At 42.9% G+C, this 27,291-nt stretch overlaps 1 protein-coding gene across 37 annotated transcripts in view; it reads left to right on the plus strand.

The window, feature by feature from the left end:
- The window catches only part of SORBS1 (sorbin and SH3 domain containing 1), a 120,858-nt gene that overhangs the window by 37,816 nt on the left and 55,751 nt on the right, over positions 1-27,291 (plus strand). For 4 of the 37 annotated variants that reach the window (XM_083844873.1, XM_083844895.1, XM_083844874.1 and 1 more), the window contains exons 1-6: positions 133-8,215; positions 16,259-16,314; positions 18,343-18,408; positions 20,431-20,526; positions 24,350-24,469; positions 26,219-26,334. In XM_083844873.1, the coding sequence (XP_083700999.1) occupies positions 8,184-8,215; positions 16,259-16,314; positions 18,343-18,408; positions 20,431-20,526; positions 24,350-24,469; positions 26,219-26,334 (486 nt within the window). In that variant the 5' untranslated portion in view covers positions 133-8,183. Of the gene's footprint in view, positions 1-3; positions 110-129; positions 8,216-10,065; positions 10,144-16,258; positions 16,315-18,342; positions 18,409-20,430; positions 20,527-24,349; positions 24,470-26,218; positions 26,335-27,291 lie in introns of those variants that run through there. The other 33 variants (XM_083844905.1, XM_083844886.1, XM_083844890.1 and 30 more) reach the window with 25 other exon arrangements.

The following is a 27,291-nucleotide window of genomic DNA, read 5'->3' on the forward strand; positions in this document are numbered from 1 at the left end:
TAGGTATGTGCTGTAACGGAACAGTTGCATGTGAAGAGAAGTTGGAGTGGAAGTCACTGGCAAAGGATCCCATCCTTCTCAGCTGGGTTTGAGGAGTTCGTCGACTGTGGTGAGTGCCCTGAAGGGAGGGGGATGGCGCACATCACTTGGAGACCTAATCCTGACCCGGGGCACCAAAATTGTATCTATCTCTTTCTCACTTTACCAGTGAAAGAGGTTTTTGTTCCTAGTAACAGCATACTTGGGTTGTGCAGCAGAAAGCTACATGTTGGTCAGAGCATTATCTGGGATTTACTGTAGGTGACCAATCAAAAGCTCCAATGCTTGAAAAAGGGTCAAGCTCCAAGTGCTATTTTGTGGTGACTCATGGATGCATTTGATGCTTGCTGGAACTACAATGTTTTATCTAATTTACTTATTGTATCTTCGGCTATGTTCTCAGATATATTCCTCACTTGTTATCTGCATTTGTGATATCCTTTGTCACCAGCATCAAAATAAACAGCAGATATTTTGTGACTTAGTCTAGGTCAAGAACATGTGGTGATTATATTTTGGAATTGCAGTGAGGGTTGGGATTTAGGGTAAGGACCAAAGTTCAACAGTTGACCTTGAATAAGCTACAAATCCAGGCTTAGTGCTGATGCTTGCCTGAAAGCTTTGTTAGTCTTGGCTACCCGGCATTGAATTAGAGAATGGGTTTGGGTTACAGCAGTAGTGAGCTAGACTCATTGCCTCAGCTCTAAGAGACCATTGGTCTAGGTTGAAATGGATATTGGGATGTGTGACATGACTTGGTGTAGATTTGGAACAGACAGAAGCTTTGGGCCTGGGATCAGGACGTGGGGCAAATTTTGGAGTTGATGTTAGATGAAGTCAGGTCCCCAAGGAGCTACTGGGCTAGATTTAGGGTTGCTGCAGGCAGGACAGCTACAAATACTGGTGATTTTGCTTTCTTTAGAGGAGACAGTGTGGGGTCTTTGGTACCATTTGGTCTAAGATTAAGTCCTGGATTGGAAGAGGCTTGATAGTGCTGAGATAAGATTTGATATTTTTATTTGCCTGAGAAAAGAGTGTCTCCTCCTTTGAAAGCTCTGCATTGAAGGACAAGTCCTAGACAAGATCAAGGCTGAGGCTTGCATGTCAAGCTCTTGAGACCATTTTTTCCCCTTGGTGACTGATGTGGATCTTGTCTGTGGTCAGGGAAACAAAGGTCAAAGCAGCAGTTACTGAAGACTGAATCTTTAGCATCCAAGAAGCGGCAGATACAACTTCTTTGTGCTGCTTATTTTTTTTCCTTTTTAAAGAGGCTGAAAGCATCAGGGGAGCAGTCTTTCCTGTCTCTACCCTTCTCTTTTCTCTGTACAGGTGCTCTAGTGATCTCAAATTTCAGCTTGGTATGATCATCTTGACTCCTTCCCCACGTAACACTGTACCTGATGCTTGTCTCTGTGCCAGAGTTGCACATATGTACTGACAATGATTCTCAAGGATTGCTAATATCTCTTCTTCAGTCTGACTCTTTTCCTTTTTCCAGAAGCTTATGGAAATGCAAGAGAGTACTCATACACCACGCTAGTTTGCATTTCTTGTTTAAGATCTAATTAGGGCACCGTATTTTTTTTACCATGACCTACGACCTAGGAGAATACAGTGGGGAAATCCTGATCATATCTTTCGCTGTCATATGTGGGGGAGCAAGGTGTGGAAAATGCTAAGCAATTCTGAGGCTAGACTAGATGTTGATTCTTTTCTTTCTCTCAGAAAAGAGCGAAACTAGCTGTTAAAACATTAAACACATGCAGAGAATGCTAAAGGGCTGCTGTTCTCACTGGTGGCTGGATTTCCCAGGGCTTGCAGGCCAGTAGCTGCTGCCTTACTCAGTTCCTTAATTCGTTGCTTCAAGTGAAAGCTGAAGGTTATTCAGGCTGCTGCGAAGTGCAAAAAGACATCCTTCCACTACTTCACCTGACTGTCTCTTAGAGGAAGGTGTTGCACAAAACTTTGCTTTGGCTACAGGCAGCTGGTCACACCAGCTCTGCCCGTGTTGGACTACAAAAGAGGTTTAAACAGTGCCATACTGCACCAGAAACCAGAGCAGTAACAGTCAGTTTGTAGAAAGCAGGAAAATGGCATTTTCATTTTTTCCATTGAACTTCTGGGAACAGATGGAGAGCTGATGAGGCAGAGATGCTGGAAGGGACAGTGTGTTTCAAATGTTTTCCTTAATGTCTTCCCAGTTTGCTCATAGACTCGTAGTTCTTGCTTATTCAGTACAGGGTAGTTAGTGTAGGACATGAGAATTTCAATGCCCCAAAGCTCTCCTGTTGGGCTGTGTTTTTGGGGCTAAGGGACTTTTGACACACAAGGCTGTGGGAGCAGCTCATGGCCTGATAGGCAATATCCTTTTTTACTCCATTCCAGGCTTCCACGTCAAAGGGTCTAGACTTTCTGGATAGAGACGGTGATCCAGGAGTGTCTTGACTGAGCCCTGTACTGGTGCTAATAGGCCAGTCCTGCCTTTCCAAATAGCCTTCTTGTTGTTCTTTTTAATCTATTTAGAAGCCAAGAAGAATCTAATCAGAGCCCAGCAGCGCACTCAACAGCAGTCATTATCATTACTTAGTCATCCAGTTGCTGTTTCTCTGCTCTGACAAGAAACATTGTAGTGGTGGAGAGGGCATGGGGGAAGGTTAGTTTTTTTCTCTTAGGCTTGAACCTCTTCATGGACACCATTTCCTCTCAATAAACATATTCGGGTGTTCCCCTTATAGGACAGATAAGAGTTCACTGCCTTCAAAGCATTATGTGGCAGCCAGTTTGTGAGAGGAATCAGTGAGATGGGGTTGTTAAACCTTTCTTAACTCCAAAAGGCAGTGACTTGCTGTGAACTGTGAAATCTGATTACCCTCTCATTAGCTTTCATAGTTACAAACGTAACTGGTTAATAATTCCAGCCAGCTGGCCAAGTTAGAGTCAAATGCAAATTTCTCTTCAGCCTGGTGTTTTGGGCTGGATCTCTGTTAACGACACATTCAATAAGTGCAGTGGGCAGAGCTGCTGGGACTTTATTTCCATGAATGCACAGGCTTCTCTACTGGAAAACATGTTGCCTCTTTTGGCTGTATGGTTGTGTTCCTGGAGAACGGAGAACCAGCTGTGGGTAGTCTGATTTGATATTCACTTGTCTTTAGCTATTAGGGTACAGAGAAGATGCATTGCAGGAAAATACTGAGATGGGTAGACAGCACAGTCTGGGTTTTCTTTGCTGCTGCTTCTGCTAGTTTCTTTCTTTACTGTTCTCCTACCTCTCTTTTTTTACCCTGGACCAACCTATCAAATCACTGTTGTTCAAATAGCCAGTAAGCTCATCTGCTGGCCTGGGGACTGTGCCAAATATCTGAGTATTCTGAGCCTGCAAAAAGGGTAAGAGGATTTTACAAAAAAAAAAAAGCTTCCTCACATGTAATGTAGGAGATGATTTTCTCTTGATTGTACCTTAATGTTGATTCAAGCTCTACAGCACAAAGGTTAATAACACTGGTAAATAGCTAGTGCTATTACACAGCTTTTAATATTGGTTGGGTTGTATTCTGTTACTTTCACAGCCAACAGTACCTTTCATTAAATGTGGTGCTGGTTGGATTAGTAAGGATTGGGGAGTCTGGACACTGGTTAGCTAAGCTTACTTCAAGAAGCGTCACTTTCTGTAGTAGGGGATCAGAGCCTGCATTCTCCTGCCACATACTCTAGTGATCTCTGAGTCTAATCCACAAATCAGTGTGTAAGTTTTGCTTCCACTTTGCCTGAGTGTAAGTGGCAATGTTGGGTACAAAGGGCTGGGGATGCTTATGTGCAGCTGAGGGTACGCGTTTCCTCAGTTGTATGGTGTAACTACCATTAATTTCCTTAGGATTTGGATAAGCATAGCGGAGTCCTAAGTTTTTTTTCTCCTGCAGTGTTGTATTTATCAGGCCCTTAATTATACAAGATGGCTTGGACCGAGATCAGTAACTATTCAAGGTAGATGGGCAAGGTTGTACTTCTATGCATGGGAGTTTAAATAGGCTAGCAGCTCAGTGGGATATGGGAGAAACTGCTGCTAGGAGGCTGCTCAACAGCTGATCACTCCCTGCTTGCCTCAGTGTGAGGCAGTGCTTCCCAAATCCTTCTGAGTCCTCAGTTCAGCAGGAGCCATGCCTCTCTCTGCTGGCTCCCTTAAGATGCTGCAGACCTCAGATCCTGATCAACTGTGACCCTACCAGTTAGTATTTCTGGCCATTTTAAATACGCTTACAACATGTCCCTTATCTCCAACAGCCAGAAGGGACACTTAGGCAGTTCTTCAGTCCAGCAAGGAAGCTGAATTATGCTTCTTTTTTTTTAGCTGTAAGAAACAATATTCTAGCTGTTGCTCTACACACTTAGCTGGCTACTTGCTTTCACCATATTGATACACAGGTTACTGTTACCAGGGCCTCTTGCAGCTCTTAACTTCTGCCTTGCAAATTTGTTCCTATTAGCACATTACATTCCTGTCTCGGGTTCCTAAAAGGCCTGTACACATCATTGCAAGGAGTCTTGCTCAGTCTCTGGTGACAGTCTGAACCCCTTTGTGCCACACAGATCATCTGTAAGTGCTTCCTGAGTCCTTGTGCGGTTGCACGGAGCTGCCTGGCAGGCTGCAGGGGCTGCTGGCTGCAGTGTTTCATATTCCATGGTGATGCTGGTTCCCTTAGCTTTCGGCTGGGGATGTCTGAACTATGGGCTTCAGGCTCAGGTCTGAGACATGCAAGGGCATCTGGATGTTGGGAGCTTTGGGGCAAGCTAGGGCTCATCTCTGAGCAGAAGTGCTGTAAAACTATCCTAACCAGAACCTGAGAGACTGTTTTGTAACACAGCAGAAGCTCCAGCCCAGCAGGGTGAGGATTCCGGGTGAGTGATTTTGCCTGATAATGGTGCTGGGTGTAACTCTAGCAACAGCGTGTTATTTTGGCTGAGTTTTGCTTTGCGATTCAAACCCCAGTTTCTCAGAGGAAACTGAACTAAAAGCATGAGCACGATGCAAGTTTGCTATCGTCTTCCATCTGTAGAACCAATAAACTCTTTCACTTTTAATATCTCCTGGATCTATGAAAAGTACCTTCTTTTCTAAACTGCTTTTCATGGTTTCTCTTTGACCATGGAAGACCCAGCCCCATGGCATATTGGGGTGGCATAAAAGAACAAGCATGGCTGTATGACATTTATCAAAACAAACTATCAGTTGTGCAGCAGGCTTTCCAGGGTAGCTTATAATGAGAACAACCCACTCCCTCCAGTGACAGGATTTGTGTATGGGTGTGACAGCAAAACAGATGTGATGAGGGTAGTCCTGTCCAGGGGCTAGAGCTGTGGTCCAGGACATTCTAGAACTGGTAACTGTCTCTGTTATGCCGAAGACCTCCCTTGTTGTTTGGATTGTTTAGTGTCTTTTGCTATTTCTTTCAGCTGTTGAAATAAAGACATGGTTATTGTGGGGAAATAATGCAGCAGCGGCTGTGCAGCACTAAGTGCCGGGATGATTGCAATGGATACTACACTATTGCTAGGGGTTGGTGGTAAAACAGCAACAAAACTTCAGAAAGCTTTTTATCTCATAGTCAGGGCTGACGTCTGGGGGGCAGGGAACAAGACTTATGGCTGTGCTGTGCTTTCTGCCTAGTCCTCCCTTCGCCCATGTGGAATAGCGATTTCTGTGAAAGTCCTTCAGTTTTCCATCCAAGTGTTTGTCTGTAGCAGAAACTCCTCTCTCCTTGCCAAGCTATTTGAAGGCTGTCTAGGCTGGTTTCTGCAAAGACCAGAAGTGTTTTGGACCCAATTCTTGACCTAAATTTACCAATCTGAATTTGGATTTGGGCCAGCCCCTGGATCCTTCCCTACTTTGCTTCTCCATAGTTGCCATTCTCTCATTGACTAGAGAGAATTATTTTACAGTATGGTTTCTGCTCTGTTGACACTTTAATCACAGTCACTGAAGACAAACTGTCAGAGGCTTGTTTATAACCCCCTGCTACACACAAGCAGGGCTCCCAGCTGATAGAAACTCCCACGTGGTCAGGCTCCAGAACAGACTTGAGGAGGAGATCAAGGAGGTTATCTTTGGGTAGTGAGGGAGGTCCCCTATTGTGTACTGTTGTATAAACAAGTTTGCTTCAAGTAATTGAAGCTGGTGATGATTGCACAGTTTACTTTGGAGAATGTAGTGTTTTGCTTTGTTCTTTTTTTTCTTGGCTTTCCTGGTTTATTGGTGAGAACAACTTTTTTCCCCCAGTTTGATGTTTTTTGTTGTGTTTTTTCTTTTTGTAGAGGGGACACTAGGGTCTGACCACTCAAAACAAACTGTTTTCTATCATCCTTTATTTTGACTGTTGATATGTCTAAACCTTCCTCCTCCACCTAAACCAAATATACCTGACTTAAGGGGCTGGAGCCTAAACCTAGATCCAGACCTGAATTTGGGGTAGATGAAACCAAAACTCCAAATCCAAGCTCTCCCCAACATTAGTCCTTCGGGACTTAGTAATAAATGTGGGCATGGAGCCCCTTTGTTTTCTGTAATCAGGTACTACCAATGACATGTTCACATTGAGGTGTGGGATTAGTCTTTAAAAATAATAAATAAAAAAAAGTATAACTTTCCAGCCTCTTCTGGCCCCTTGGCCAGTTTACTGAGTCAGAGCTGTGCCTATATTCGCTAACAAATGCTTCATTTGGTGGGGGATAGGTATTGTGATACCAAAAGGTATATTGGGGAGGGGGAAAAAGAACATCTTGTGTTGAATATCAGAATCTCAGTCAGCATTTCACAACACGTTGGTAGGGGTTTACATACAGGGGTATTTGGAGACCTTTGTTCTGTGTCCTTCACTAACACTTTAGTAAGAGTCTAAAGGTACACTAAACGTTGACCCACATAGTAGCCTTTCCTCTGTGTCCTTCTGCTATCAGCAACTCTTGCCATCAGTGTTGCTTTCTAGGTCTTGAGTGTTGAGCTGCTTGCCTTGCAGTGATTTTCAGTACGTTTTTTTAATTCCTAAGTTTGGCAACAGATCAGTGCCTGTACATGCATGTTTGAGGCATCAAAATCTGGAGACAGGCTGCAGGCAAAGACACTCTGGAGTGTTAGTCACAAAAGCCTGCAGTGCTTGAAGCTCTGTGTGCTGTGGTCTGGTGACAAAGACAGTACTGAGAGATTTGGGGGTCTCCTTCAAATTACTTCCCCTGTTAAACTACCAATTGGCCTTGCATGAACCAAACTCTAAGTTCTGGTTTCAGGGAGTCCTGCTCTCAGTTGCTTGTTCTATAGATGTTCACTGTGGAAGGAGAGGTGATGCTGTGCTGCTACCACAGCATTCTTACCAAGAGGTAGACCAGCCCCTTGCCCTCCTGAGAGCTGGCACCGCTTCCCCTGCAGCATGCCCCTCGGGCTAAGGGGGAGCCAGGCTGTGCTGTGGTGGGGATGTTCCACGCTTTACATCCTAGTACAGCTTGTGACTTAAAAGGTCACTTAATGCCCTGTAGAGTGGGCATCATGTAGTAGCTAGTAGCAGTGCAAGTGGTTAGTTTGTGTCACGTGAGGTATTTATGCGACAAATCTGGGCTGCCAAGTGCAGAAACTTTAGCTGACCCTTCAGCTCCTACCCATTGAAATAAGATCTGTCATGTCTAGTGTTAATGAAAATGCTCCTCCCTTGACAAGCAGATGCTCCCTGGTTATTAAAGTGCTTTTTCAAGTACTTCCCCTGTGCTTTAATCAAATATTTCTTCAGGGTCTGCCTGTCACTTCCCATCCCCCTGCTACCATGGCGTGTCATCTCCCAACTCTCTCTCCTTCTCTCAGCTCCGGAGCCCGCGCAGTCACTGTCTTGCATGATGACAGTGGCATGCGAGTGACAGGCAGGCTGGGTGGGGGTGGCTGGTGGTGAGCAAGCCTAGTGACGGGATGGTGTGACTAAGAACCAGCTGGCTAATTAAAGCACAGGAGGAGGAGGAGCAAAGTACTTAAGGGTGCCAGAGAGGGGGGGAGAGGCCTCCACAAATTTCTTGTTATACTTCTGCAGCCAAGTGACTGGGCAGCACAGTGAAAGGGTTCCTTTAACTCCTTAGTGCCTTGTATGGGGTGAAATCAAGGGACTAAGAAAATGGCACCGTTAACTGAAAAGTCTGAATCAAGGTAAGGGCACTGTTTATTCCCAGTTAATCGAAGCTGGCTCTGCTGGAGCTTCTGTGAGCTGAACTCCCAGGACTTTACGTGGCACTGTCATCTGCTGACATGCAGTGAGTGGATAGGTCTGTTGGGACACTATTAACTGATTTTGAAATTGCTTCTCTTGTTTGTGTAGGTATTTCCAGTTGCTGCTTGAAAAGAGAGGGGAGATATCTAAAATGGTCATTATGTGGGCTTGTGCTCTGGTTTGGAGGAATGGGCAGGTCCTCACCTCCATACCCAAGTTATTGCATCTTTCTCCTGACTAATTTTATGGGAAGGAGTAGTTGAAAGCAGTTCCTGAGAGCGGATTCCAAGGCTGTTGCTAAAATGAAAGTGAGAATGGATGTGGAATTCTCAGCAATAGGGAACTTGGTCACCTGAGGCTGGAAGAGTCAGGGAAGCAAGGACGAGGTTTGGTTTCTGGAATGTGATATCCTGCTACTTCTGGAGACGCTTCAAGTGTCAGACCATTACTTACCCCAGCAGTTTGGTTTTCTCCCAGCATTTCAGTACCAAGCAGAGAAGGAATCACTCTGTTCCCCATTCCAGCATGTTAAGTGCCTTTACAAGCAGTGTGGTCCAGTGAGGTTAGCCAGCCAGGACTTCAGCCTGGACTCCCTGACAGGCACAGCTTTGTTGCCTGGCGTGGGATGCGTGACAGTGACCAGCATTCTGGGTTTTGCTGGGATCTTTTTGTGCCTGATATTCAGGTAGATGAACTGGTTCTGGGGAAATTTTTCCTGAGTAGGTTTTGCCAACCTGGAGGCATTGCTAAAGAGAAAGACCCTGTCTAACTTCCAATGCACCTCTGACAAGGCTATAGGTGCAATTGGAGGTAGGGTATGCCTGAGTCCCTTTATTTGTAGCCTAAACTTAGCTTTTTCTGTGGTCTCTCGGAGGTCATTGCAGTTGTGTGTATATGAAAGCAACTTTCAAACTGGTTTTGCTTATTCTGAAGATATCGTAAAACACCTATACAGCTGACACACACACCTTGTTTACACTGTGTTGGCTCAGTTAATTTCAGATGTTGCGTAGAATAGAGGCTTGAATCTTCCCTCTGTGTGAAATAGGAGTATCAGCTATATGACTTGCAAAGCGTTGCTTAGTATGTGTTTGTGCAGAGCTTGAAAACAGCTAGTGCTAGCAGAGGTTGGGAGTAAAAAATTGTTAGATATGGTTGCCAGTGTGAGCATTCAATACCAGTGTAACTCCTCTGCCTTACATTCTGGGATTCCTAGTTGTGTGTCTGGGTTTGTATAAGGTGATCTGTAGTATTAAAGTTATCTGCTTTATATGTCTGAGGCACACAAGAATCTTTTCTCTACCTATATTTCACAAAAAATAGGCTAATGTGGATCTGAACTTTGTGACACTAGTCAGTCTCTAATTGATATTTCTATTTAATGCAACTTCCACTTATTTACTACTTCACTGTTTGGAAGTGTATGACAGCAGTGAAAACAGCCATTGTAGTCTTCACTATACAAAATCATGCAAGAGAAGCTGCTGGATGTTGTTTAGATGATCTAATTAATTGTATTTACAGAATGCCATTCACAGTATTAAATGTGATGTAGTGTATGTGTGCCCCTCAATCCTGTGGTTGGCTAAATAGATCCATTGTTATACATAATTAGGGCTTCTGGAACTTGGGTTTGTTTATTTACAGCAATTGTTCAGCAGAGACACAAGTGGCCCCATATCAGAGGTGTACACTGAGCTGAGTGCAGCAAACAGAGCACCACAGCTGCACAGAGCGTACAAATAGTCTCAAACCAGATGGAACTCAATGAATCTTCTGTTTCTTCCAGCTGAAGTGTAAAACCAGCATCCTCATGGCTAGGTGTGGTCACTGCAGATTGCCCAAAAGATTTCCCTTTTGCAGAAAGGTAAATCTGGCGTTGAATTAATTTCCACTTATTAACTGTAAATTGTGGTTTCAGTAGTTACGTGTGCCCTGCTTGAATTCCTGTGTTAAGTGTCCTGAACTGTCCCGGGTTGTGGCAGGCTGTTAAATCATTTGCTGCTTTCCCTCTGGAGCTGGCAGTCTGAGAGCTGTGTCCAGTGAGTTCCCATGCATAGGCTGTGCATGAGGTGTTAGCATACTTAGCACAGATAAATCTGAGCAGAAAAGCCCATTTCTAATGTTCTCAGATGCTGTGCCTTGGATCTTCTGCTAAAATGAGTATGAGACTTTAAAATATTCTAGATTTTTTTTCCTGTATGGATTTTTGTGATGTACTATGAGCTGCTTGGGCATATAGGTGTGGCACAAAAGCATTTGTTTCTTTAGTAGACACAGATGATACCCAGGCTGCAGCTAATGTCACTGTGATCTCAGCCACCAAATACAAAAAATAAAGGGTGGTCATGGCAGACTCAGGAGGAAGCTGAAGCCCAGTTACAGCGCATTTAAAAATCTATTGTCGTAAGAAGAAACGTTTTTGACTGGAAAGCTACTGATAAGAGCAGTTAACTTATTCAGAGGGAACCAGTGACCCACTGCATGTCAAGTTATTTGTTTCTCTTCTTTGCCAAACAACCCTCTGAACTGCTGTTTTACAAGCCCTAGATCTGTGGCTGAGCAGAAAGCTGATGGCTCGCTCAAGCAGGAAGCCACCTTTGATCCCCGAAACCCTGCAGGTATAAGTCATCATCACTTAATGAGGGTTCAGTAGCTGATGAAATTTCTCCGGTCTGTTTCTTTACAAGGGAGGTCCCTGTAGACATCAAATCACTGTCTGAACTAGCACTGATCATAGAGCTGTGTCTAGTAGGCAGGCCAGAATTAGAGTGGACCAAAGAAGCTGATCTGCCTTTTAAACCTTGCTTTTTCAGCTCTTGGGCATGCCAGCTGTAGGCTTTCCTCTGATTCTGTGATATTAAGCAGAGTTTAGGGTTTGGACTGCCAACCTTTAAAAAAATCTACTGCTGTTTACTACATTTTAATGAGCTGGATGACAACATGCAGACTAGTTGCTTTGGAAACATTTGTTTATGGGTTTGTGAAATGAAGACTCTGAGGTGCAATCTCTTTCTGAAAATGCACGGAGAGGGGAGCACACGTGCTACTTAAACAGAAAAAAGATGTTCATGCAAAACAGTTGAGTGCTAGCTGTTCGTAAACTAAATTTAGGCTGCAAGTCAAACTTTGTTCCAGCTATAAGAAAGGAGGAGTTGTGGAGGCCGGCCATGTTACCAGTTTCAAGCTGGAACTTGAAATGTTCCTGCCCAGGATTGTATGACACAGTTGCCTGCAATAGCATGGGAGTAGGCTTTGACCCCGGAGATCCTTTTCTGCCCTGTGTTCCCAAATGGTGACCTTGAACTTGGTTCAGCTCAGGTTGTTGGTAAATTTTGTTTACTCTGAAGTTGGTGACTGGAAGATGACTTGATTCAAAAGCATCTGAGTTCTTAAAGCCACATCTCCTGATTTACATTTCCTATTTGACTTTTATCTATGCAGTGACACGTTATTGCTAAATTGCACAAAAACTGGCACATGCCTCAGATATACCCATTAGGAAGAAAACAAACACACCATATTTAAAAAAAAAAGACAGCAATACTGCATATGAAATGTGCTATGCTTGTTTATTCCAACAGCTGTAAGTTCAATTATTTATAAGAACACGCTATTCCAGCTTGTGTTCAGTGCTGCCATTTGTTTCATGTAGCTAAGTCTTTGCTGCTCCCTCTTTGCTGTTTTAACACTTGCTGAGGAGTGTGGGGCGGTTGTGTTGTTCAGAATCAGTATGACTCTTCTGTGTACTGCTTATTCATAGTCCTTTCATGCCATTTATTCTTAGGAGCATAATGTCTTCTGAAGCAATGACAGAATGTTCTTTAACTCTTAAAATAAAAATGACAGGCAACATGTTTCTGTCTTATTTCAGGATAAGAGAATAATGATACTTAAAGTTGATTGCATAGGTTAACCTGCAGCTGCCTGTTATATTCTGGTATTTTCTATTGCCACATTTCACATGACAGAGTGTGAGAGGTACAGCAGAGATGTACTTTCCAGAGGCTTCCTTTAAACAGAATCTTCTGGTAGGAGACACTGGCTACAGTGCAGCCCTTTGCCTTCTTTCCAGCTTTGGGAACCCATGTTGCCAGCACAACTGGTTGAGCAGAGGATCTGGATCAGAAACACTGGTGACAATGTGAGAAAGGGTCTGAGCCAGGGACTAAAAGACTGAGTGACATCAGTGATGTACAAAATCTGACGAGTTTTTGTGATTGCCAATCCTCCCTTAAGTCTGAAAGTCTCATTTTTCTAAAAGCCTTATCTCATAGACTATTTATACATAAGATTTTTTTCCATTTAAATGCAGCCACTAAACCCTTAAAGCTCTTGTACATGGACAGAAACCTGCAAATTTAAAAACTCAAAACTGAGAAGCTAACGTAGGAGCCTGAATCTCAGGGATTTAAGAGGCCTGTCTGATAAATCTTGAATGCTTGTGGTTAGCAATTATTTTTAAATCCTAAGCAAGTCATCAAAGCTATCAGTAACAACAAGAGAAGAAACCAAAGGAAATTACTTTTCCCCACGTGTACATTAGAAGACCACCAAAAATAACCACCGCCTGTGACTCTTAGCTGAGATACCAGTGACTTAAGAGCGTGTGTCCTTACTTGGGACTATTAATGAGCTGTTTGTTACCTCTGGCCATTGTAGGGGGAGTACTTGAATGTTTAGAGCATGTGAGATAATCCAGAGACATGTTGCACAGCAGTAGTCACCACTTATCTGCATTCCTCCTAAATAGGGCTCTAAATCCACTGTGCTGTGTTTCCACACCAAGTAGGGAAGGAGCCGCAGCCTTCAGAGAAATGTGCTGGGGTGAAAGGGAGGAAAGAGCTGTTGAACATCTGTCTAGATGTACAAGGGAACTGGCAAGGAGCTGGTGGACGTTAAGTACAGACATTGGCATCTTCAGGACTACAGTTGCTGGCGTATGCCGTTAGGAATTCATTACCTTTCATTGTGTTTTGAATGTTTGCAGCTTTGAAACCATTGTTGCTACATCTGTCATATTTCAGGAAAGGCATGAAAGTCTGGCAAGGAGACGGGACTGCTGGTTACATCAGGGAGCTGGAAGGAGATACTTGGGTTATTTGTGTGTGTGTGTGTGGTTTGGTTTTTGTTTTGCATGATCTGGCAGTACCAGTTTTCAGTTTCTAAAACTGACACTAGGGATCTCTTTCTGGTTCCTTTTGAATGGCTCAGTTATGAAGTGTGGTTGAGCATACTACCCATGTCTATGGGACTGGTTTGGCTGTGTCTACAGGAAGTTCTCTAGAGCAATTGGGAGCAGCAAATGCTTCCAGATCCATCCCTTTTGCAGCCCATGGGCAGGCTGTCTGGCTAACCTGGCAGAGGTGCTTTGCCCAAGGACGCACCACCCAAATACTCACAGTGCACTGACCTTGTGTGTACATCCCCAAGTGCTAGAGGGCAGCACTTTGCTATGTGGGCACCATGGAGCCAGATGTGCTCTCTGTCTGAACCATGTGTCTGGTCCCAAGAGCAACCTTAGGCTACTCCATAAAATACAATGTGGATGTAACAGGACTTCAGTGTGCGCTTTAGGTTAAGCGTATGGGAGACAGGTAGGAATAACTCTGTAGCCCTGATGCAAAAAGGCACTGAAGCATGTTCTCAACTTCAAACATGCACAATAATTTCCTCAATCTAAACAGCAGTTATTTCTACCTGTGTGCAGTGAATCTGCACAGGGAACTGCAAGTGACCTAAATCAACTTTAAAACGGAACCTCTGGAGTTACAGGAGTTGAAGCGCTCTGGATTGCTTATACTAACCCCCAGCCCTCTGAATCCAATCTTTGTATGGGAACCTGCGTTAAGTGTGCATTCATTGGAGTGCTTGAGTAGTGCCGATCGGTTTCACAGTTAATGAATGCTGAATGCTTGTTATTTTAATTGAATTCTGAAATCACTAGTAAGTATGGGGATATGTAGAAAAGTCATTTTTCTACATCTAGTACTAATGAGTTTGTACACCTTTATTTAATTTTAGAAAGCTTATTTATTTAATGCAACTGTATTTTTAATCTCAGATCACTTTGTGAAAAAGTAATTTGTACTTTTAAGGCAAAATAATTGAGGTTTACAGGTGTGGGGTTTTCTTGGCCTACCCTCAGCAGTCTCCTGCTCTAGGCTGAACAAGCGAAGTGACTTCAACCACTTCTCATACATCTTGCTCTCTAGATCCTTCACCATCCTTGTAGCCCTTCTTTTGACGCTGACTGAATTTTATCCTGTGGTGCCCAAAACTGCACACAGTGCTCCAGGTGAGGTTGCACCAGGACAATCACTTCCCTCGACCAGCTGGCTGTGCTGTGCCTGCCGTACCCAGGATATGGTCGGTAGAAACCAAAGACAGATACTGTATTGGTAGGCAAAGTAGGGCAGCAGGCCTTTAAGCTTCTGCTCAGGTGGTTTGAGGCTGCATCTCCTGAACCCACACTGTGTTCTGGTGGGATCAGCTTGGAGTTGGGCTGTGTCTTTCTGAGCCTTCCCTGGCCCACAATGTATATCTTATGTGGACATTTTAATGAATAAAATAATTAAGTGGTGGTAGCTCTTCCTAGAGTGACATGCTTGGAGCCCAGGTATTGGCTAGTTCTACAGACCAATCTGTTACTATATCTGTTTGTTTAATTTTCTTTACTTTCCCTTTTGAGTATCTGTTGAACATGCTCATTATACTCTGGCTGGTACAAAATGAATACTGGATAAGAATGAGGGGATTTCAGGCAAGAGAGCAAATTTACTTCCCTGAAGACGATTTCCACCTCTTACAATGCTGTATTGCTGGCTCCAGTTCTAGTAACAGGAAAACAAATATCTCTAATTCTCTTCTTCAGTTTCTTGTTTTTCCTAGCAGATTGGAAGGAGAGAAGGTGGGGAAGGTGTTGTATCCCCTTTCTCCCATGTTCCACAGATTAGGGTCTTTGGTTCTGCATGATTGCACAGCTTGTGATAGCTATTTCTATTCATGCCCTGGGAGGCATTTAATTACCTGGAGTCACTCTTGCTCTCTTTAGCGCTAATTTTTTTTTTGTGGGAGTGGGGATAAAGTCAAAATGAAAGGGTTTTTAAATCAATCTAGAACCTTTAGAGAGTTGAGACATCCTGGCAAACAGACCTGTTTTGTAGACATGCTGCTCTTTCACTATTGAGACCAACATCTACAGTGTGATGCTGTGAAAGCTGTTAAGCTACAGACATCAAATCCTGCCCGGAGTGGGCGCTCGGTAAGAGTAGGCTCTCACAGTTGTCCCCTGTAGTTTCTCATGACTGAAATTTGACTTTTTTTTCTGGTCCCAGGCTGGTAGTTTTTCCTCTTGGGTTGGTGATTTCATTGCCTTTGGTCCCAGAAGGATTAAAGCTTCTAATTTTAAGTTTCACCTATTGGAGTCTGTTCCTGAAGATACCAGTAGCACTGTAGGACTGGAAATGGTTAGCGCAGAAGTTAATATGCATTTCTACAAATGTCTCTTCTTCACTGTAACATCTTCCAGAGGAGAGGCTGACTTTGATATGAGCAGCAGATTGCCTTGAAATCTGGCAGTGGCCTAAGCTGAGGGTTTTAACTTAAAAGATGGTCTCACTACAATTTTTTTTCTCCACAAAAGTGATGCACTTTTCATATGTTAGAAGCTAACCAGACTTGTAATTTGCTATATATAGACTCTTATGCTTTAATCAGCATTTCATGATTTGGTGTTGAGGATGCACTTTAAGGTTTGGAAGTAGTGCCTGTAATTGGGTGGAAATACTCTTCAATTTCTGATAATTATGAATAAAAATTGTAACTGCTGACTGACATGAATTCATTTGGGTTTTGAACTAAATTTGTTGATGAAACTATAATTCTTACCTTGATTTTTGTAATGATTGTTCAGCATTATATCTACTGCTGCCTAGGCAGATGTGAAAGAAACTAACCATTCTGTCTTTCACTTTGAACAGAGATAAACAAAATCCAGAAGTGAAAAGGGCAAGTCCCTCTGCCACAATGAGCTCTGGTAAGTCTGTTATTTTCTATTTGCAATCATTATCTTACCTCTTTATTGCTATTCTCTTTTTATTCTTCTTCTGTATCTTGCCAGGCAAAGCCCTGGCATCATAGAATGGTTTGGGTTGGGAGGGACCTTAAAAGACCATCTAGTTCTAACCACCTTACCTCAGGCAGGGATGCCACACACTAGATCAGGTTGTCCAGGGCCCTATACAACCTGGCCTCAAACACCTCCAGGGATGGGGCATCCACAACGTCTCTGGGCAACCTGTGCCAGTGCCTTACCACCCGTAGAGTAAAGGATTTCCTACTAACATCTAATCTAAATCTCCCATCTTTTAAGTCTAAAGCTGGTACCCCATGTCCTATCACTACACTCCCTGATAAAGAGTCCCTCTCCAGCTTTATTGTAAACCCTCTTTAAGGTACTGCAAGGCTACTATAAGGTCTCCCTGGAGCTTTTTCTTTGCCATGCTGAACAATCCCAGCTCTCTCAACCTTTTCTCATGGGAGAGGTGCTGCAGCCCTCTGAGGGAAAAGCTCAGGGAACCTAACTATTGGAGAAAGAATGGGGTGGCTTCTTAATAAAGAGTGTCCTGGCTTGACTTTTATAAGCCAAATTGACATAGCAAAACTCAAATAACTAGAAACATCTTGAGACAAGGTAGGTCCCTTCAGCTTCTTTTACTTTGTAACACAAGATTAGAATTCAAAATTATTGTGATTACTTGAAAAAATAAAAGATCTGAAAGAACTGGGTACATTTCAGTAGTGGTGAATGTAAAATTTGACATCTGGACAAGAAAAATCAGCTGCTCAAACAAAAATGAGGGAAGAGGAAATGGGGCTAGTTGGCAAGAGTAAAACTGCTGGGCTTGTCTAGGTAACAGGCAAGCCACAGTGAAAAATTAAAGCAGACACCATACTGAAATGCTATATGTAGGACCCATGGAATAATGTTCTCAACTGATTTTAGCACTTTATTATGTCTCAGGTGGGGTATCATGTCCAATGTTTAGCACCACATTTTGATAAAAACATGAACTATTTGGAGACAGTCTAGAGGAATTCTAGAAAACTAATCAGAAATCTGAAAAACACGAGCTGGGAATTTGTTTTAAAAGTTAAGACTTTCAGACTTCCAGGTTGTAAAGCACTGGAGTAGACTGCTCTAGGGTAATACCATAAGTTTGTAAGAACTGGTTAGGCAAACATCTGTCAGCAATGACAGAGGTAGATTTGTTTCTGCCATGGGTCAGGAACAGAGCTTTAGATGACTTTTGCAGGTCTTTCCAGCATTGTATTCTGTGTTTCTCTGAATTCACAAAAGCCAGTTTTATTCATGTCAGCTGAGGGCCCTGCAGACTCAAATCTCTCTTTTTCCATAGAGAACATTGTGATCTTTATATTGGCCCTGAGTTCAGCAAATGTTTTCTCATTAAGCCGGATTTCACATTAAATTTCCTTCAAATCTCATATTTGAAGTGGTGCAAAAGAGTTATCCCATCAGCTTTAAGAAGCAAGGCTTCAGCATGCCAGATACTTGTAGCAAAAGGTGGCTGTTCTTGCTCTCCTTAGGCCCCAAAGTCAGTAGTTATTGGGAAATTGCAGAGCGGTCCAGAGTGCTGTAACGTAGCATGCAGCTTTAAAATTTGGGAGTGTGGGCCAGCTCCATTATCTCTGGGTTTCTACACACATCTGGCTGATGCAATAGTGAAGAGTATTTACTTTTCCTGTGCTACAGTGTGCATGTCCCGTTCAGAGCTGGAACACCACTGAGTTGGGTGCAATGTGCACGTATAGAGGAAGTCCCTGTTTAAAAGAGGCTGCAGTCCAGGTAGGCGAAGAGGAAGGAGAAACAGAGCTGTCATCCAAGGGAGATCTGTCTCCAAGCAACATCTCCTGAGATAGTAGGAATACTTCCTAGCTCCTGAATCAGTAGCTCTGACCCATGTCATGCCCTCATAGTCAGATGTTAAATTCAGTTGCAAATACTTTAACCTAGAAATAATCTGTTTCTTTGTTTGTCTTGCAGAACACAAAGAAATTGATGTTGCAAAAACTGTTGTGAATGGGCTTAGCAGCAATGGACAGGAAAAAGGTGGGTTAAGAGCTTCAGACACACCTCTGCAGCTCCCCCTGCATGTCAACTGAGTGATGTGGTTGACTTCCCTGGGCATTCACTGCAGCAGGGGTTTCCAAATTTAGTTTGCCTGGCGACTGATACAAGAAAGGCTTTGTGCTGCAGCATGCCAGCAGCGTTTTTTAGCTGAACAAGTGTTCTTTGTCTCTTAAGCAACAAAAGGTGGCCGGCTAGATTTGCATCTTTGTATATTTCTAGTGCTGTTTTGAAGAAATTTGTGCACTGCTTGTGTTAATTGTGACCACCTGAGAATCCATATTTCAGTGTGTTTAGACAGCATGGATTTTTGGGTACCTATGTATGAATCCTGTTCATTTCAGAGGGAGGTGAATGTTTGAGCCCAGGATTAAAGAGCTGGAACTAACTGTTTAGGTAATAAATAAATCTGTCACTAGTAACAAGGATTTTAAATCTCAACTTACCTGAACAAACTAGTCATCACGTTAATGTCAACAGGTCTGAAACATGCTTTACAGCATTCAATATTATATAGCGATGGTGTGTGTTTTGGCACGGTGAAAGTATATGAGTTGGTTGTCTGCTGGGTTCATTTCCTTTCTTTTCCTTTGCCTTTTTATAGTGGTTAGTATTTTGACTGCTTTGTAGATGGCTGAATTCCATCAGTTACTGAGCAGAACAGAATTAGTTTTTTTCCAAAACTGTAGACTGTTTGGAGTTGGGATCTGTTGTTTTCACAGGATCTGCAGTACTCAAAGAGAAGCTTGGAGAACAGGGTTTGATTTGGGTTCCTTTTTAATACAGGTGGATTTAAAACCATCTCGTCAAATAAAAATAACAATTTTATCTGGAGTTAGAAAAAACTCTTATCAAGCTCTTCTCCTGTCCTCTTGCTTGAAATCCCTTTGCCAGATTGAAATCTCTGCTTTCTAGTTTAGCCTAGGGCTAAAAAGATCCCCCAAGAGGGGGTGTACACACCATCCTGATGTTCATGCCTCCCTCAAAGTGGCCCAGCACTGAGAATTGGTGTGTGAAGTATTAGCAATGTAGTTCTTCTTGCTTCTGATTTTGCAGGCCTGAAGGAGGTGGAAAGGAGGGAGCACCTGGCATTTTCCAGTCAATACTTGCAGAAAACTAGCAGGTTTTAAAGGAGAAAATCCTGGCTCTGCAGAAATCAACAGTACAATTCATTACTCTTGTGGAACTGTGACTTAAAAGATGTTTATCTTGGCAGGTCTCGTTGAGCTTTACCAATGAGTAGGGTGTGGTTTTTTTGTTGTTGTTTCTAATAGTTCTACATTAGTAGCAATAAAGAGTTGGAGAGGAAGTAGCAGGTATTTTGGAGAGTTTTGCAACAATTGCTAGCTCTTTGCACAGTGCAATATGATTTCCCCCTGTGTTACTATGCCTGGCATAATTAGTATGCAAAATGGTGAAGTGCAGTAGAAATCTTTAATTCTTAAATTGATATTTTTTTCTGAACTGGATATTTGACGCTGTACTTTGTCATGAGACTGTTTTCAGGATTATTTCATATTTCTCTACTCTCTGTTGAACTTGTAAAGCACTTGCTATAAAATCTAGAATTCATGTAATGCAGTAGTTTAATTATCCACTCTGAACTTCTCAATCTTTGTGTTTTTCACTTTAACCGAGCTGTTTTAATGTTGACTTAACATTTTTATTTTTTGCATGTAGTGTATCTCAGGAAAATGATTACACTAAAAGTTTTTGATTGCTTCTAAAAACTAATGCTTCCAGATTCTCATCCCCTGCAGCACAGTGGCAGTCAGCAGTTAGTCGATTCAGTAAACAGTTCTGCACACTGCATAAAACAGACATGTCCTGAATTAGGACGAGCGAAGGGATATTTTTAACGGTTGCATCAGTGCTCTCTGGACTGCTTTTGTATTTGAAATTTCCTGCTATTGTGTCTCCAAGTACGTTAGAAATTTTTGTGGCATGCTTCCCAAACTCTGTTCTTCCCTTTTGGATGTGCCATTTACACTTTTGTGTTTGCAGCTGTTGATGTCCCTTTATATACACGCTCTATTTCTGCCGTTAAAATAATCCCTGTGAAGAAAGTGAAAACTTCTCCTCACCTAGTGCTGCCTACAGGTATCTTCTCCCCCCCGTCCCCTCCCCCTCCCCCCCGCATTAGTTGGCCATCCATCATCTTTCTCTCTCTCTCTCTGTCTCTGTCTCTCTCTCTCTCTCTCCCTCTGCTTCACCCACATGCTTTGGCTAGTTTTCAGCTTCATCCTTCTCACTGTTTCCAGAGCTGTAGATTTCATCAGTAGGTAATAAAGTTAGCTCCTGATGGCACAATGCACTGTTCTCAATTATGCTGCTCCTCTGCAGACATAATTGTGTCTACTTAAATTTGGGATCGTAGTAAGCTCTTCTACTAATGCTTAGTTATGAATGATATTGTTATTACAGCCTCATCTTGAAACAAGCTCCTGATGAATCAAAGAATGTTTCCTGCCTATCTTTCTGTTTTTATGAAAGTAAACAGACATCTGTGCACACGCTGGCTTTATCCATGTAAAGAATCTGTAAATAAGGATGTCAGGCTCTGTTATAACCCCCGCCCCCAAGCACATGTTTTCCTGCTAAAAGTACAAGATTATTTTTGTACTTTGCTGGATTTGGACAGTCATGCTAGGTTAGCTGATACTGCTTGTCTCTTCTGATCTGCCACACATGCTTTGTTGTACTAAGTACAGGGCTAATGTCCTCGTTTGTTAACATCTGGTGGACTCCTATAATGAGAGATCTGGATATTTGTTTTCCTTCTTTTCACCTGATTTGTGAGGGAATTCAACATCTTAGGTGTTTGTCTTCCTCTCCCAAAATGAAATATTCTGACAACTTTATTTTCAACCCTTCTTAAAACACCGTGATTTTTTTTAAGTTCAGACTTTTTTCCAACTCTTATTGCTTTGATTTGTAATACATTTGTAATTTGTTATATTAAAATGAAATGCTTTGGTAGTATCCCATGAGAATTTCTATTAACTTGATCGGTTTCTTAATAATATTTCCATTTTGTTGAGTCACTATTTTCAAACACAACTTCTAATGGAAAATTCTCATGCAGATTACATCTATATCTGGATTTTTGAAAACTCAAAGTTTGGGGATGGTCAGATCTGATGAGAGAAATCCAGTCCCATCTCTTATTGTTTTTATGATAAGCTTAAGAGACTAGTTAGTGAATGTTTTTCTTCACACCACGGTAGACCTTGTAAAAGTGTTGTTTTATGGACCCTGAAGGTTAGAACTGTGCCTTTGAGAATTCACTCATAAGTGATAATTTGACTATTGTTTATCCAATTACCTTTGGAAGAATGAGTAGCAATATACTATTGCTGTTAATAACAGTGGCTGAGATCATACCTGACACCTCACCAAATCACAATGTATGTGCAATATTTGTTGCAAAACAGCCCAGCAAACATTTGTGATAAAAGAAGCCTGATACAAACAAGGAGAGTGTGCAGCATTAACCAAACAAGCAAAATAGTGGAGTCAGAGCACAGGGGAGAGCTTCAGGATCCAGCTGTAGTTCAGTGCTGGTTTTTGGGTGTGGACCTCGGTCCTTTGTGCAAGCTGCTGGTATTTGCTGGATAGCACAGAGGAAGTCTTCCATGTCCTGCTAAAACATCTCTCCTCAATCTCTGCGGAGGGATCAATCCCAACATTTTTCTGTATTGTCAAGGGTCCTGCCACCCAAAACTTAGCATCTAAACGGAGTACAGAAATGACAAGAGGAGTCGGGCACAAAGCAGTTACAAATTTTTCCTGGACTAACAGTCCGTGGTCAATTCCAGGGCCTTTTTCCTCCAATACAACGGAGGCGTTTCTATTTTGTGTTAAGCTCTAGGTGTTTTTCTCTCTGTCCAGCGGATGTGAAGGATGCATAGGGGAAGAATGTAGAACAACAGCAACCCTTTACTCTGTGGATGTCTGAATCAGGCATGGTGACTCCCAACAATGCGTCTATGCCTCAGTCACAGTACTCTTGAAACTGGATTCACAGAGCTTAAACCTTGGTACTCTGGTTTGAACGTGAGTCCAAAGAGTCCTGAGGCTGTGTGTTGTGCTGCGTGGATGTGAACTGTAGCCAGAAATAGTGTCCTGTACAAAAGCATTTCCTAACCCTGTTCTGCATCTGATTCTTAAGGACTTCTTCAGAAAGGATAGCTTCGGGTAGCAGATTCACGTGTAGGACTGCAGAAAAAGTGGATTAAGTAGGGAATCAGAGGATATTTTTTATCAGTACAGCCTTTACTTAATTTGCAACATTGAGGCAGCCTCTAGGAGGGGCAAAACTATCCACACAGATGTATTAAATGCTTCTCGGTCAGAGAAGTCGGTTTCTATTTCAACAGCTATGTGGGTGACCTTAAAGTGTGGTCAGTTGTGTGGTATGAGGGTGAAGTTGGCATACTTCAGCAGCATTTGCTAAGTGTGGATCCGCTACCTGAAACTGTGCTTTTTGAGAAAGCCCTAAAGCATTGGAAGACCAAGTAAAAGCTTTCACCATGGTGATTCCAGTGTCAGTCTTTTCCCTTACTGCTCTTGTCCACCTCTACTCTTGGTGTTTCATTATGTTGTGGCAGTGTTCTGCAACCTTGGCGGAGGCATTGTCATGGTCTGTAGGCGCGATGTGGATGTAATTGAGCATTATCTTACTGATGTCAGCCAGGGGATGCAGTTTTGCAGTAAACATGAGCTGTTATTTGGGCAGCAAGCAGCAGCTTTTGCCCCCTCTGTCCAGTCTGGAGGCATAATTGTCACTATAATAACACTTCCTAAAAAGCAGCTGCATTCCTCCCAGTGCATAGGGAGCTTAATCCTCACCCCGTAAAGCTAAAAATCATTGTTGTCACTTGTGCAACACAGCACATCCTCAGAACACCTTCAGGCTCCCTGTGCGTTGTCGTGGTAGGACAAGCACTTCTGTTTAGGTAGGTCAAAATGAGAAATCTGGCAGCTGCAGGGGCAGTAATAGCGCATAAGAAAGGGAGGTGATGTGTTTTGCTATGGAAGTAGCTTGGGTAAGTAAGAGTCTCTTTAGGCTTATTGTTTCTACAGATATGTTAGAGAAAACAACTCTCCGGAAAGGTTTTTAAATAAGGGTAAGAAGATAACAAACTTGAACTTCAAGGCTATTGATGAATACGGTGACAGGGAAAAAACCCAAACCATGGACTGAAATGCACAAGGGTAAGCATGCACAGAAGCTGTGCTGAATCAGGCCTTAGCCAGGAAGCTGACATGACCTGGTGTTGTGCTCCACAGGGTGATCTAAGCAAGTATGTTAAATCTCCTTCTACTTTGGAGATTTGGGTTCCTATATCAAAAAGGTGTAATACCACCATGAAATGGGAGGAGATGGCGAGGAGGTAGCTTGCATTGTCCTGCCGTTAGATCGTATTTGGCATAGTTGCAAGACTTTGTCTTCCAGTAGGCATAAGACTTTTTCAGTCCAGCACAAAAGGCGTTTTTAAGGCCCTAGCATGCAAATCCCATTGCTTTATACCACTGGGACGTCCCTACAGAACCTACAGAAAAGTCTTGGGTGTAATTGTGTCCTGCTAATACAGTACCTACATGCAAAGCAGACCAAATAAAGCAAGTGGACTCATGAAATTTGGTTCAAACACTCATGCTTTTTTCCTCCTTTCTTAGCTCTGTTACACTGACTCAGAACTTATTTCTACATTCATCAGTTACTTGAATACAAAACTGCTTTGATTTCTCAATGCTTTAAATCCAGAGCTAATCTTCATCAACATAAACATTACTAGATCAATTCACCCAAAGGCAGCCATGCTAAAAATACTTCATAGAGCTCTGATGGCTTCTAATAGCTTTCATCTAATATCATCTCTTTCAATGTGTCTTCTCTGGACATGTGCATTTCCTGTAGAAATGGATCCCACTAGAGTCTGCAGCGGAAAAGGAGCTGTGACCCTCCGGGCATCTCCAGCCTACGAAGAGAATCAGAATCTCTCTTCACTGTGTCCTCAGGATGCTGAGCAACCTGAAAGTAAGTGTAGTGGGTGCAAGGTTAACTGGAATATGTTACCTCACGGTAAGCTCATATGAGGTCAGTCCAGAGTCTTGGGGAGGTGTTGTTGTTGTTTAACTTTTAAACTAAGACTTAAAGCCCTAGATCCTATACCGGTGTCAGAAACCTCTTGTAAGAACCAGACCAGCAGAGGGAGATGAAGTCCTGCTGTCTCCTAGAACAGGTTTCATGACCACTCGTTCTCTTTAGTTTGTTTACAGCTCCCTTTTTTGCTGTCAGGAGCATCAAAAAATCTCAATTGGTTGTTATTCTTTAGTTCTGTTTTCCTGGCAGGCTCCTATCCACCTCCTTTTATCCCAAGCCAAGGTGGATCAGAAAAAGGCCGGGTGGTGCTGCTGCCACCACGGCATTCACTTGGGTTGTCAAGGCAGCAGGAATGGCATCCCAGACAGACAGTGTCGCCACAGAGTTCTGCCATCGTTCAATAGCAGACGTGTAATTACTTAATTGTAGGAGACAGGCAAAGCATAATAAACCTGTCCAGTGTTGTGGGTCTGGCAGAGAGGATGAACTCCCCAAGGCAAGATGCTGTTAAGGGGAAAGGGGGGTCAAACTTGCTCCTGAAAGCAAAACACACATCATTTCTGGATGCATTGTTGTAGGAAGGGTGATTCCATTAATTCCAGCCGCAATGTGCCACTTTCTGCTCTGTCTTCTCCTCCCCATTCTGCTCCACCTATGACCTCCCCTCTTTTCATGCTTGCCATTCCCTATTTCTTCATTCCTGCCCCCACCATTGCCTGACTCTTTTCTGCTGATGGCTTCATAAATTTCCTGCAGCCTGAATGGCAATGAGCCTATTACTATGGAAATGAGATCATTAATACTACTTTTGCTTACTCTGTCAGTCACTTTGTGAAATGTACTTTGTCGCTGGAAGTCCTTTTTGCATGTAACTCAAACAACAAAATGACTAGCAGGGGGAGAGTCGGTGGGGAAGAACCCAGTGGGAGGTGGGTAAATAGTTGATGAGACTAAAGCATCTATCTGCAAGGACTCGGTTGTAAAGTGATGTTGTATTTTATTTTTTTAACCCTCTTCACATGCATGCCCTTAGTCTGCAAAACCTGATCTGTTTGCTGGCAGTCCTCTGCCACTGTTAATCATACAGTGATGTTGACAAGGGTAGATGTGTCTTCATAGGCTGTATCAGGGCTGAATATGGGGTCCCTGTATTTCCAGTAATGTGTGGTGTTTGGACTTCAAGCTGCAGCTTTAGAAACTAGCTAGCTGGGCTGCCTTTTTGTCTCTGAAGTAAGAATGTCAATGAACAATTGTTTCTTCATTGCTCTGAATGAATTGCCTTGTGTTTACAAAGGTCAGAAACAAGGAGGGCATCATGTTTAGGACTGGTCTCTATGGTAATTAGGCAGCCCTGTCGGAGAGCATTTTATGTGTGAAATGAAGTAACTTGACTCTTAACTTCAATTGGTACATGTTTTCCATAAATGTAACAGTTTATTCCCCCCCCCCCTTTCTTTTTCCTTTATGCTTATCCTCCACCCCCATCTCTTCTGTCCCTCTTTTCTGTGAAATGCCTAGGTCTGGAGCCAGAAAACACAGAAACAGGTACAAACATTGGCTGCATTTGTTGTTGCTTTCTTGGAAGTATTTCTTGTTGACTGGGGAAAAAAAATCCTCTCCTTTCACTCATTCTGTAGCTGGGGGGAATCCTCTGTGATCTGACTTTCTTCCTTCTGCTTCTAGATGATTGGAGGTCGTCATCTACCACTGATGCCAATGGGGATGCCCAACCATCTTCTCTGGCTGCCAAGGGCTATAGGAGTGTGCGTCCAAACCTTTCCTCAGACAGCAAGCCACAGGTAAGCCTTTCTTCTGCGGCTATGAGGGTGATCTTCTGGGTTCAAGCACTCGTTTCATGGTCAGGAGTCCTGGGTTGAACTCCAAGCTTTGCTGCAGACTTGGGTAAGTTGCCATGCCTCAGTTTTTCCTACCTGTCAAATGGGGACAACGCTGATGTCAGCAGAATGCTGTGGAGCTTTTGTGTTCAGACAGACCACAGTGTTTCCTTGGTGGATGAAGAAGGACAACAATGCTATTTCTTTGCAAGAAAAAGGTGAAGTAGCCATCTATTAGTCTGTCTTTTGTGTTGGTTTATTTCCTGCTGCAGGCTGAAAGCAAAGTTAGACAGGACGTTGAAAACAAGTTACTGGGGAAATGCCTTTCAGTTTTAATGCTGTAACTGATACAAGCCTTCTAAGGCCGTCAAGGGAAAGGTTATTTGAACCCTAAGATAAATTGCTGAAATGAATCTATTAAGAGAAGTGTAACTTCATCCTTTTTCTTTTGGGTGGTTGGTCTGCAGAGCAGCAGTCTGATAAGGAAGCCCTTTGTTAGAAGCTGCTTTCTTGTATGAAATGGAGTCCCTTGAAAGCTTTGTCTCCTAGCAGGGTGACTGCTCCCATCATCAGGGACATGTAGCAATGCCACAGAACAGACACCATTCTTGAAATTGTAAGTGAAAGTGGAATATGGCACAGCTCAGAAGATGATGGGGAAGGGAGCAGCACCCTAATGGAGAGATCCATTTACTGTCTGATATTTACAGCTGTCCTGTAGTCGCTTACTGATCTTGTTGATGAACAGACAGAGCACTGATGCAGTTGGTAATTCTTACAGAAGTCACAAGGACTATTGTCTGAACAGAGATGAAATGGAACAGAATGGAAAAAGGAAATTGCAGGTAGTGAATTAGTATTTCCTGATACCATACAGTGATAATGGGAGGCTTAGCCCAGTCCTTTAGGAAAATACTGTGG

The sequence above is a fragment of the Anser anser genome (assembly GCF_964211835.1).
Source record: "Anser anser genome assembly, chromosome: 7".
Lineage (NCBI taxonomy): Eukaryota > Metazoa > Chordata > Aves > Anseriformes > Anatidae > Anser > Anser anser.